At 36.2% G+C, this 12,796-nt stretch overlaps 1 protein-coding gene across 1 annotated transcript in view; it reads left to right on the plus strand.

The window, feature by feature from the left end:
- Window positions 1-12,796, plus strand: part of MYO16 (myosin XVI) — a 297,078-nt gene that overhangs the window by 116,936 nt on the left and 167,346 nt on the right. Inside the window, exons 11-13 of the mRNA XM_005145243.2 lie at window positions 3,645-3,755; window positions 6,450-6,515; window positions 9,929-10,056. Coding sequence (XP_005145300.2) covers window positions 3,645-3,755; window positions 6,450-6,515; window positions 9,929-10,056 — 305 coding nt within the window. The remainder of the gene's footprint in view (window positions 1-3,644; window positions 3,756-6,449; window positions 6,516-9,928; window positions 10,057-12,796) is intronic.

Below are 12,796 nucleotides of genomic sequence, written 5' to 3' on the forward strand. Positions count from 1 at the left end.
AGAGATGGGGATCAAATGACTGCATCGATAAAGCATTTGGGGTCTCTCTTGGCTTGTATTAGCTTTTGCTTTTTCCTAGGTAAAAGATGTTCTTTGATCATCTCTAATGTCAAGGTCTGCGCTGCCAAACAAAGAAAGCAATATGAATAATTCCCAGAATTTTATCATAGCTGGCGGTTTCTCTTCCCCTCATCTGGGAAGGATATTTTTTTCTAATAGCAGATTGAAATTACTGCCCTGGAATTGAATTACGTGCTTCATGCTGCAAATAAATATAGATTAAACCTTTTCTTTTTCTTAATTGGGTCTTTTAAAAAAATATTTTGTCTTTTGTCTTATAATTCTTTTTTACATATTGTTGGCCATATGAACTGGATGATAGAGTATCCCCTGATGCCCTTTTGATTGTTTTAGTATCATTTACCACATACACAAGGGACAACTATATATATCGTGGTATTACACAAGGGCTAGAACACTTACTTATTTCAGTGACATAAGTATGTAAAAAATAAAAATCATTAGAGAATGTTATATGAGCAGATAGTGAATGCTGTTTATGTAATTTAAATGAGTAAATGGGAATCTTCATTGATAGCATCACAAAAATCTCAAAACCTAGTAACTTGAACAGGCATGGTTATATTGGAACTTATGCTGTATTTATGGCTATTTTTCTGTCTCATAAAATATGCATCATGCAGTCAGAATGATAGCCAGATGGATGCATGCACTGAGGTCAAAAAATGGAGGAAACTCATCTGTATGCTCAGAAAAGCAGAACAGAATTTGAAGGTGCCCACAAATAAGTTACTATTAATGAAAAGAATGCTTACTACCAAGTAAAATAGGTTGTTGTGAGTTTAATGCATTTAGAGGTTTGTTTTTTTTTTCTGTGTTATTTATTTGCTCATTGAATTTTGATGCAGAGTCTGATAGAAAATGCTGAATCACTAAATCCTAAACTTCATGGTGGAAAAAAAAGTTGATGGAGAAAGATTTCAATTACCTTCCTTGGAGTTTAACTGAGCACCTCGCATTTCTAATTGTCTATCTATAGCATTGGTATCTTTGGCTATATTTAGATCATGAAATTGAAAGAAGCTGGAGCCTGTTCTCTGGTGAAAGGCTATGGGGGGGTGGGTCAGTGCACATCCATAAGACAAAAAATGAGGCAATGCCCATACAACCTGTGGGAAATAACTCTTGACATGAACAATATGACCTGAATGATACCTACATACTATCTGCAAGAGTGTTAGCTGGCATGAGTCAAGAATCACAGAATCCCAAGGGTTGGAAGGGACCTCGAAAGATCATCTAGTCCAACCCCCCCTGCAAGAGCAGGGTAACCTAGAGTACATCACACAGGAACTTGTCCAGGCGGGCCTTGAATATCTCCAACGTAGGAGACTCCACAACCTCCCTGGGTAACCTGTTCCAGTGCTCTGTCACTCTCACATTAAAGAAGTTCTTCCTGATGTTAATGTGGAACCTCCTATGGTCCTGTTTACACCCATTGTCCCTTGTACAAGAAAGTCTGCTAACAATTCAGAAAGCATGGAGTATCCCAAGCAGTGCTCAAATCCAGACCTTTCTTTTATTTACAAATGAAGACATTTGTGTCCACCTTAGCGTAGGTTTAATCTATATAAACTAAGAAAAGCTACCTGGCAAAAAGGAACCTGGGGGTTCTGATTTACACTGCTGAACATGAGCCAGCATGTACCCAGGCAGTCAAGAAGGGCAACAGCATTCTGGCCTGTATCAGCAATTGTGATCAGCAGGGTCAGGGCAGTGATCCCCCTATACTCAGGACTTGTGAGGCCACACCTGGAATACTGTGTTCAATTCTGGGCCCCTCTGGAGCAGGTCCAGAGAAGGGCAACCAAGCTGGTGAAGGGTCTTGAGAACAAGTCTTATGAGGAATGGCTGAGAGAACTGGGGTTGTTTTGTCTGGAGAAGGGAAAGCTCAGGGGGACCTTATTACTCTCTACAACTACCTAAAAGGAGGATGAAGCAAGGAGGTGGCTGATCTCTCAAGTAACAAGTGGCAGGACAAGAGGAGATGTCCTCAAGCTGCACTAGAGGATATTTAGACTGGATATTAGGAAGAAATTATTCACTGAGAGGGTGATCAGATATTGGAATAGACTGCCCAGGGAATCACCATCCCTGGAAGTGTTCAGAAACCATGTAGATGAAGCCCTCAGTGACATGGTTTAGTGGTGACCTTGGCAGTCCTGGGGTAACAGTTGGACTTGGTGGTCTTAAAGGTCTTTTCCAACCTGATTCTGCGATTCTAAGAGAAGCTCAGTTTCTGGCACAGGTGTTCTGAGTTTTGGTAGCACACAAGGGAATATAGTGAAGACCTCTGCCTGCTTTGTTCCTGCAGATCAGGTGAGCACACTATAAGGAAAGGAGACCACAGGTTTCTGTCTTTCGTCTGCTTTCCGTCTACAAGACGCTTAAAGTTATTGGAATTCTTTTGTTCATTCTGTTCTATTCAAGTGTGCATCATCAAAAACGAATGTCAAAATTTTTTTTTTTTTTTTGCCAAGTGGAATTCCTATTTTCTAGACAGGCTTTCATCCAACTGCCATGATTAAAACCAAAAAAGAACAAGGAAATGCCATGCTGTGTGTGACAGAAAATCTGTGTTCACTTTAATGTGGTGGGAAGTAAACTAAGCTAGGTAGACAGAAAGACACAGACAGATATGGCAGGCAAGCTGTATATTTGACTTGTTTTCTTGTTTGAAATGTATGTTCTAAAAATTTAAATATTTTAACAAAGTATTTTAATTAGACAGGAAAAAGGAGAATAGTCCCAGTAACATTTTGATAGACTCTACCATTTTAGAATATATTTCTTTTGGAAAAAATAAAAAAGAAAAAAAAATTGGTGAGATGAGGACTGTGGAAGGTAAAGCTGCTGAAATATTTAAACAGAAAACCCCAACAAGATTCTGTTTTATGTCATAAGGGCTAGTGATATCTGGTGTCGTGATGTCTGGTCTGCATTTTTGTTTCTTCTTGGTAAAATAGAACAGTAAGATATGACATCTGGTTCATAACTGTTCAATGAATATTTTGATACTGATATTCAGGAGAAACATACTGGCAGGGTCAAAAGATATATTATATAGAAATGATCCAAAATTGTATGTAATTAATCCTACTCTTTTTTTGACTCCAAACTTCTCAGTGTTTGCTCATGGTCACCTAAAAATTTCATGTGAATGAGTATGTGCATGTTTCAAGAATCTTGAGAGATTGTTAGTCTTATTGCATTAAATTCTTTAGCAATATTGCACACTGCAGCTCTGACAAATGTAGGAAGAGAGCCCAGAGCATCATGATTTCTGACCTAGACCTTGAAAGTATGGAAACAATAGAAGTTCAGTAGTTTGGGACCAGATCCCCAGTATTAAGCTCCAGTATCCATAATCTTTGGGGCCTTCTCCTCATCAGAAGGAGATAAGGTGAGGAGATAAGGAGATAAGATTCCAGTTTCCTAATTCTCTTTTATTTCCCCACAAATTCTAATGATCAAAGTTTATACTTTTTTGGGGGGGTTAGAACATTACAGTATGGAATGATCAGTTGTGTAGTTACTTTATTTCTCTAATTTATGTTTTCTAGATCAAGCTAATGCCTCCAGCTCCAAATGATGACCTGGCTTCTCTGAGTGAGCTAACAGACAGCAGCCTGCTTTATGAGATTCAGAAACGTTTCAATAATAATCAGATATATGTAAGTTGTTATTCGTCTATCAATAGTAAGCTTTCAAAAAAGAACAAATGATAAAATAGGAAAAATAGGTTTAGTATCTTAATTACTAGACAGTAACCTGGACTCATGACTAATATGTAAATGGATGATGACATGTGTAAGCACTTAAATTTTTCAAGTTTATATAGGGAAGCAGGAATAAAAATGGATTAACACTTCAGATAAATTTGGATACAATTTACGTATGTTTATTTACAGAGGAAGTGTATTGTTAGTAATCTATGGGTACATGTAATCTTCTTCCTCAGACCACCAAAAGATCCTTCCGTCTTTATCATCTTAACCTTAATAGTGAATATGAATACTGGAGATTTTAAAGAAATTTAGATTTTAAAAGCTGAGAATTCAGCATGGGAGATTTATCTCTTCTTGTATTACAGAAATCGCTTTCTATATTGTAATGTTAATCATCTAGATACCAAATGAAATATTTATAACAAGATTTTATAAATAAGATTTTATTATAAAAAGCAGGTTTTCCAGGTTATGTCATAATAAAGTGGGGAGGCATGTGGCTAGGTGTAGATTACTTCTGGAGAAAAACCTGCACTTGGAATTTTTTGTATCTCTGTTCATATCTTACTCATAATTTATTTCTAAATTACTGAACAGCTGAGTGACATGTTAATGTGAAACATGCAAATTGTTTTTAAATGTGTAAGTTGATTGCACTGTTTAGACTAAAGAAATATGGGGAATTGGCATGTTGCTGTGAATACCTTTGAAATTATGGGAACTTTAATTCTAGGTGTTCAGCATTTAATGATAACAAAGATTCTGGGATTTAGGATCATGGATAAAATTCTATTTTATTATGAGTACTTATTTTGCTTTATCCCACTTTCAAAGATGCCAAACTGATAACTTTAACTGAATTTGGGAGGATTCACAGAAAGCTAGTACTTGTAAAAACAAAGTCTTCTTTTATGTTAAAATACTGAATATTTCACTTAAGAGGATCCCATGCCCTGGTTGGACATTATTATTAACTTACAGAAATTTATAGGCAGGGATTCTTAATATTCTGCTCAACAGCAGCCATTGTACTTTGTCAGTGTCAACATCAGTGCTGGAAATGCTTGCATCTTTGGGTGAATTGGTTCTCAGAAGAAAAAGTCCTTGGACTCCATTTCCAAACCAAAATTCTGTTTATCACTGAACATTTCTTGTTTCATGTTTTATGAAGCTTAATAAAGTTCTATTCAGCAGAAAAGCCCAAGTCAGGTAGGTGAGAAATTACAGCGTTTCAGAAGAAAAATAGTACATTTACTACAGAAAGCAATATTTTACACTTCCCCAATCAAGATACTTCGTTTTGAAAAAGGCAGCATGACTGGGACTGTTCACATGATGGTTTGACCTCTTCAGAGTCAGAGGTCTGGCATTTTTGCATTCTAAGAGCATAATAAAGCAGCAACTACTTATCTGAAGTGAAAAGTATAGCGGCAGGGGTGGCCTACAATCTTATGCTCACATATGAGTGTTTAAATATGAAATAATAAAATCTTGACACCTTTACAAGTGGTTGATGGTTCGCTGTTTTTAATACAGCCAGGATTTTTTTATCCATATGCATGTACATGTGTTCATATACACATAACACATGCAGAAATACTTTCATATTTATCAATTGCTCTGTCTTATTTCACAAGCAACATATTTTAATGTATCAGTTCTGAGTAATCCGTATAGTATTTCTAAATTATGTCATCTATCCCATAAAAAATTGCATTTGGAATTTGTTTATGTGGTAAGCATCTGTCGTGGTTTAAATCAAGTCCACACACAGCTCGTTCACTCACTCCCCCCTCTTGCTCCCCCAGCTCCCGGAGAGTTAGGAAGGAGAATCCAAAGAATGTAGCTCCCATGGGTTGAGATAAGCACAGTTTAATAGCTAAGGCATAACACAAATCACTACTGCCATTACTACTACAAGTAATGATGATAAAGCAAATAACAAGTGAAGAGAATACAACACCTCTCCAGCCACAGACCCATAACTCACCCACCCTCCTCCATCCCCCCAGAGCTCCAGCCCTTCCGGGTCTCTCCCGGTTACATCCTGGGTATGACATGCTATGGTATGGAACACCTCTTTGTCTAGCCTGGGTCAGGTGTCCTGTCCCTCCTTCCTCCTGGCCTCCCCTCCTCCCTGGCAGAGCATGAGCTCAGAAAAAGGCCTTGAACAAACCAAACACCTGAGCAGTAACTCAAAACATATTTGCTATCAGCAACCGTTCTCAGCCCGAAAGTCAAAACACAGCGCTGCACCAGCTACCAAGAAGGAGAAAAAATGACTGCTACTGCTCAAACCAGGACAGCATCTCACATTTTTGTAGTTTAACAAATGGTAAATGACAAATTAACTTTCAAATAATCTACCAGTAATATATGCAGTGCAATTCTGTGCATAATTTTCCGTTATGAATAAATCAGTTTTATTACAAAAAGAATAATTAATGCTGTCTGAATTGTAATTTTAGACCTCAATTTGAAGTTATAAAATTAAAAGCTCTGATTTTGCAAATTATGTTTAACATGTTGATAGCTGGATTTAAGAGGCTTTGCCAAAAATCCTTTCTGGAAGAAAACCATTAGCATCCTTAGAGATTTAATTTATTACTTAGTAAAGCAATTATATCTTCTTTTTTTCAGACTTACATTGGTGATATACTGTTGCTTGTTAACCCATTTAAAGAACTTCCTATTTATTCTGCCATGGTAAGCATTCTATCTTTAAAATGTTACAGTGTGGATCTTTTTCAGTGAATTTGTAAAGTCCATCTGGCAGTCCAATGGCATGAAATTAATTAACATGCATGCCGTTTTTATGTTGAGACCATATTAGTTTTAATTTTTTATCTTTTTTTTTATTTCTTCCAAGATACCACCAGTTTTTGCTGTGTCTTACTTGTAAAACAGCTATCTTGCTAATGTTTTGTATGAGCAGTAGCACTTCTTATTGTTTGAAAATCATTCGTGGTGTATAGCATGACTTTGGTGGTTTCTGTCACAGCCAAACTTGCAAAACTGAAACGCATGCTTCATGCATTGATTGTTTGAGTTCACCCCCCCCCTTGCCCAAAACATCATTATTGGAGATAACAACTCTGAATAGTACAGGAAGGCTCAAAATGACTGACTGTGCTCCACACCAGACCGGTCTGTTCAGACACTGTACAGGCAATGAGTATGAAGTGCTCATCATGAGCTTAGCAGTACACTGGGGCTGTCGTAAAGAGGTGTCTTGTGTTGGGCACAGGCAGTGTACGGGCATGAGGAACTTGAGTCCATGTGTACACTGTCATATGCATAAATCCATATAAGAAGTGCTTCGGATGTTTCTCTCCTGAATAACAGTACCCTTAGATTTCTAATCTTTCACTTATGAGACAGACTTAATTATGCTATGATTTACAAGGGGCTTATTATTTCAATACCAAGACATTGACACCAACTTAAGTAGATGCTGTAGATCACTGGGAGTAACATAAATTCAAATGTTTAATCTCTACTTCATCCTCAGCCATTTTAGAGACATAGCGTTAGCATGTTAGCGTAAATGCTAATTTGTGTGTTGTGTCTGTCCTCCCTCCTTCTTTCCCTCCCCCCCATGTTATTTTCTTGTTGATGCACTGGGATCACATTACTGCACAGAGATCAGGCTCCCTGTTTTGTTAGGGAGTGTTCAAATACATTTATTCAGCTTTCGAGAACTGTAGAGGATGCAAAGTTTGGGAAGTAAATTGTAATCTCATCTGTGGCTGTTTGCCATATCGCGTGGCTTTGTGTGTATTGGTACTAAATTTGAGAGAAAGAAACACTGTGACATTCAATGGCAGGAGCAGCAGATTCCGAGTTGGGAGACTAAATTTAGTTTCTAGAAATGGAAATCGTCCATCATCCCCAAGGTTTGGATTATGGTCATTATTTCCTGTCACTCTAGATTTTCCATTAGTAGCATGGTTTTGTGCACCAAAAGAGAACTGTAAAGAAAAAGAGTTTAGGTGGCAAGTTTGCATGTTAAAATGTTTCCTGAGTGCTTGCTGGATCTTCTCTTGAGCTCTTCATAATAGATCTATTTTAGCAAGTTAGCATGAGACACTTTTTGTCCTGTAATTGTTTTGGTCACCTTGGAATATCACTTTTTTTATTCCAGCATTACTACCTGCATAATATTGTGCATTAGGGAGGTGTTTCCCAGATGACCAAAAGAACATAGTTGTAAAATAGCTTTTTTCCTGTTTTTTTTTGAATGCTGAAATGCACTGCAGCAGCTTAGCTGGTATTATATTGAAGTCTGTAAGTGTTTTATGGTCTGTATATTAAAATAATAACAATATATGATGTCAGTTCCTTAGTAGACACTGACATGCTATACAATGTGGCTCATTAGTTAGCCTTTTTTTTCAGGTGTGTGGTTTGTTAGCTGTCCCTAAAAGAACGCAAAATGTGTTGGGCATGATACTACTTTAAAACTAGGATGAAGCAATGAAAAGATTATAATGTACATTTTTCAATAACAGCAACACTTTAGGGTTTTTTTCCTCTCTTTTTCAAAAAACGCTTTCATAAGTCCTCAGCAATCTTTATTTTACCCTACTAATCTCCCACACTTATTTCCGATAGAATTCTACTGAAATATTTTTCTAAGCAATTATTCACTCAGAAATGCCATAAAGGATCATATGTTTATGGACACTTATATCTGTTGCTTCATATGCAATTCAGTGCAGTTGCAAGGTGATAACACCAATGCATTTTTACACATAAATAGAGTGTACTACTACACTGTACATTAGAGTAGCATTATTCTACCAGGAGCACGCAGATGTCACTTCAAAAGTAACTGTTGGTAGAAGTGCTTGTGCTATGGCCATCCTGCTTTGTTACATTTGTGCAGAATTTACTTGTGTCCAATTAGGGCAAATACATGCTTGAAGTTGGTAGACAGGCAAATATCTAAGCATGCAAAGCTTTTGCAACATTATGTAATGAGCATTAAGTGTGTGAAGGCTTTTCTTTCTTCTTTGTGATATGCCAAATGGTTTCTTGAGAATTGGTGTGTATTTAATCTTGTTTAGTTGAGTAGCTCAAAGGCCTGAATGAAAAAAGGGATGTATTGTGGAATATTCATTCAGCCACATTGTTGTAGATGCCTCAAGATTCAATAGTTTAATATCTAAATAAATGACAGGCATGGGACAGGAAGGAGTGATAAGCACCTGGTTAGATTGGAGAAAGGAGCAAATATGTGATCGCACTGTAGTGGAAAGGATATTAGAATAGTTACAGAAAATAAGACATGATGGAAAGGAAGTGGTTTGGTTAAGTGATAGCAACCAGCATAATTCTAAATACTTCATAGTGTTCCAGTTGTCCCACAGAAGCCATGGGTTTCTGTAGAGCTTCTGTTAATTTTCAAAACCCGTGAAAAGGTCTGAAAAAAGCCGTATAAAAAGGTAGGTAAAATATTTATTTAAGAATATTTGTAAAATGGTGTGGTGTTTCTGCTCACAATCTTATCTAAATCACAGTCTGTATTGTCTTTATTATATGTATTTATTCTGAAAGAGCAGAATTGTAGATATTAGGAATTTATAATTTTTTTTTAAATCTACTTGGTGTGAGCTCAAAGAACATCAGGATATTCTCAGAAAAAAAAATAGGGTTTTAAGTAGCAAATTATCATTTCTACTCATACTTAAGCTTTAAGGAGTGTACATGTTGCCCCCTATGTGAACCGCAAGAGTTATTCTATATTGCAGGGAGCTTATTTGTGGAAGACTGCTCTGACATGTAATAAATGAATTTGAAGTTAAGACATTGAAGAACTATAAACATGAGGTATAAACAAGTAACTTCCTAGGTTTTGTTTTACTCAGTGCACAGACCAGTATTGTTGAGCCCTCTAGTTATGTTTATGTTATATCTCTATTAGATAATTAGATCTATGCTTACAGCTCTGTTTTTTTAATTAAAATCTTCATAGATACTACAATGGTACCATGTATACACCTACAGAGATTCTGCTCATAATGCTTAGTGAGTTTTACAAAAGGCCCAGGATTAGGAGTGTGAAATATAATTAGTTTGAAATATATTGATCATGTTAATTTTCTGCAATTTTTCAGGTCACTCAGCTTTATTTAAGTAACTCTGGAAAATTGTGTTCCTCACTTCCCCCACATATATTTTCCTGTGCTGAAAGAGCTTACCACATGCTATTCAAGGAGCAACGTCCTCAGTGCTTTATCCTCAGGTGAAAATTTATCTTTCTATTAACTAATTTGTAACTCCTGCCTTTCAGTTGTTTCCCCTGGGCCTCAGCAGTTAAGATTTTAATTTTATTTTTTCCTCCAACTGATTTCTTTCTGTGTACTGATCTTTGTACCATGCAGTAGAGCAAAATTAGAACTGAAAAAGGTTTAATTACTTCTGAAGTTCATAAATTCTCTTGGGGAGCTGCCACTCTATGGAGTTGCATCTAATTAGGAACAAAGAGTTAATAGTAAAGAATTCAAAACTGCTGTGTGTGCCTACTGTTTTATGGATCAGTATTAGAAATAGAATCTCATAACAATAAAAATGGGAAGTGCTTGACTAGATTATAAACCTCTGTATTGGGGCACCTGTATTGTAGCATCTGCTCTGCCTCACATGTTTATGTGTCCATGGGCTTATTAAGATTTCCAGCTTCAGAAAGGACTTTAACCAGTTCCTTTATTCACAGTGTTGTTTCAAGGAAAAATAAGTTCAAGACTGTGAATATGAGAATTCACAGAGTATGAGAAATCTCCAGTGAAACCCAAATATGCCAGAACAAATTTTGATTTCAGTTGGAACTTTCCACCCCAAATCTGTTACTCCTTTTTCTTCTTCCACCCTACCTGAAATCAATGAGTGTAGTGGATTTAAAATAGTTGCTCAAAGAAATTTTTTACTCAATCTTGTCACTTTGACAATCGCTCTTCTCTGAAATATTGGCAAGGTCTTGCAGAACTTCATGGGAGGCAGGAAAAAAAAACAACAGGTTGATTTTGCTATGGCCAGGAATAAAGGCTTATCCATTTGATAAATATTGTAATTGCTCTTGAGCTACCTCTAATTATAAGAAAAATTAATGATATGAAATGTTGAAGATATGATAATCAAAAGCAGCTAAAAATGCTGCTTTAAAGTTACAGTTGTTAAAATGAACACATAAATATAATCCATTTATGTTACATTCTGTTTATGTGGATACAAGACTCCTGTGAGCATTGAAGTTCTCTGTATTGTCTTCAAATACATATGAATGCTGTAATTAAATGTGTCCTTTAAAAGAACAGTTCATAAAACAACATAGTTTAAAAATTTCTAAATTACAAATGTATAAACTATTCATGTGTGGAACTAACTGTCAATTGGTTGAAACAAATGGTAACCTTTTTATAACCTAATCAGAATGGAATAGTTACTTATTTATCCATAGAGCATTGACATTTAAGCAGAAGTACAAGCAATATTAGGAAATTGCTACTGTATGTTCCTATTATCTTGTGGTAAATATCAACTTTTGTTTAGGTGTAATAATTTTGATTAAAAGAAATAAATATCTTAAGGCAGTGTTTTCAGCATTTTCTTCAAAGAAGGAGTTTGAGACACTAGCTAATTGGTTAATATATTAGTGAAGTTGCCTGTAAGTGTAGACACAGAAGAAGCAGAAAATAATATTTACTAGGACTTCAAGAAAAATGTCCACTGACAAATTAAGTATTGGTAGTAGTACACACAAAAATATTGCACTTACTAATAAATGCTTTGATATTGGGGGATACTGATACAGCTACTCATAATTTCATATGAGGATGTCAAGGCATGTGTTAAGCCCCACTGTCTTCACCCCTTCTCAGCCCACTGTAGCTTGTTATAAATCAGTGACTTGATGGAGAATTTGGCAAGGGAATGCTCTGTTGATAGCATCAGCATTTGTCATTTGCGTATCTAGACATCTAGGCAACTCATGGATATGCTGTCCTAAAGTATCCCTTATGTGGATAATTAATTAGATCAAAACTGTGAAAATGAAAGCTGAAAGGAAAGCATCTGGTAATTTAGAATAGGAGGTAAGTATAGCTGCAACTCAGTAGAAACAGCGAGGAACAGATCTTTTTAAATAAATTTCTTCTGCTAGCACTAAATGAGAAAACACAGTAATTGGGATCTTTCAGAAGTTAATAAAGAGGAAATAAAAATGAGATCTTCTCATTATAATAGTCCATTGCTAAAATCTAAATAATTAATGTCTGAAAAGAAAAGCTGATATAGGAAGTTTCCATTGGCTTTCTGACAACAAAAATGATAATAATCATCTGAAAAATATCCATGACATAACTCAGGTTATTCATCTACCCCCTTGCTTTCACCTGATCATGTGTGTGTGTGCATCTGTGTGATCAAAATGGATTTCTGCTTTCTTGCTATTTCAGCTGTAAACCAATATTAGCTATCAACAAGAGAAGATTTTTCCATCACTGTGGGGGAATAATTCATCGCTTATATCTATGCTAATAAACAGCATGAAGTAGACCCTGAGGGCATGTGGTATAGCATTCAGTCAGCTTTTCTTTAATTTTTTCCTTGAAGAGGGTTATGTGGAGAAATTTTCAAGATCTCAGTTTTATTTCCTATAAGAACCAAATAACCACAATTCTGCAGTCCTGAAATACTCCAAAATACCTTCAGTTACAAAGCTGAGTTGTGGATATTTTTCTGGGCATGCCTATATAGTGCGATGAATGCACACAGTAGCAAACTTTCAAAGTTAGAAACATACACTTCCCTCTAATGTGGAATAACAGGCTTGAATGAAGATGGGACAGTTTAGAAAAGCACTCTGCAGCTAGAAAGGCCATTTCATGTAAGTGCTGAGAAAGAAGGAGACAGTGGGTAAACAACTAAAAAGGACTCATAGATCCAAGATAACTTTACACTGGAATGAGCTGTCTTAGTATTACTTT

The sequence above is a fragment of the Melopsittacus undulatus genome, chromosome 2, assembly GCF_012275295.1.
Source record: "Melopsittacus undulatus isolate bMelUnd1 chromosome 2, bMelUnd1.mat.Z, whole genome shotgun sequence".
Lineage (NCBI taxonomy): Eukaryota > Metazoa > Chordata > Aves > Psittaciformes > Psittaculidae > Melopsittacus > Melopsittacus undulatus.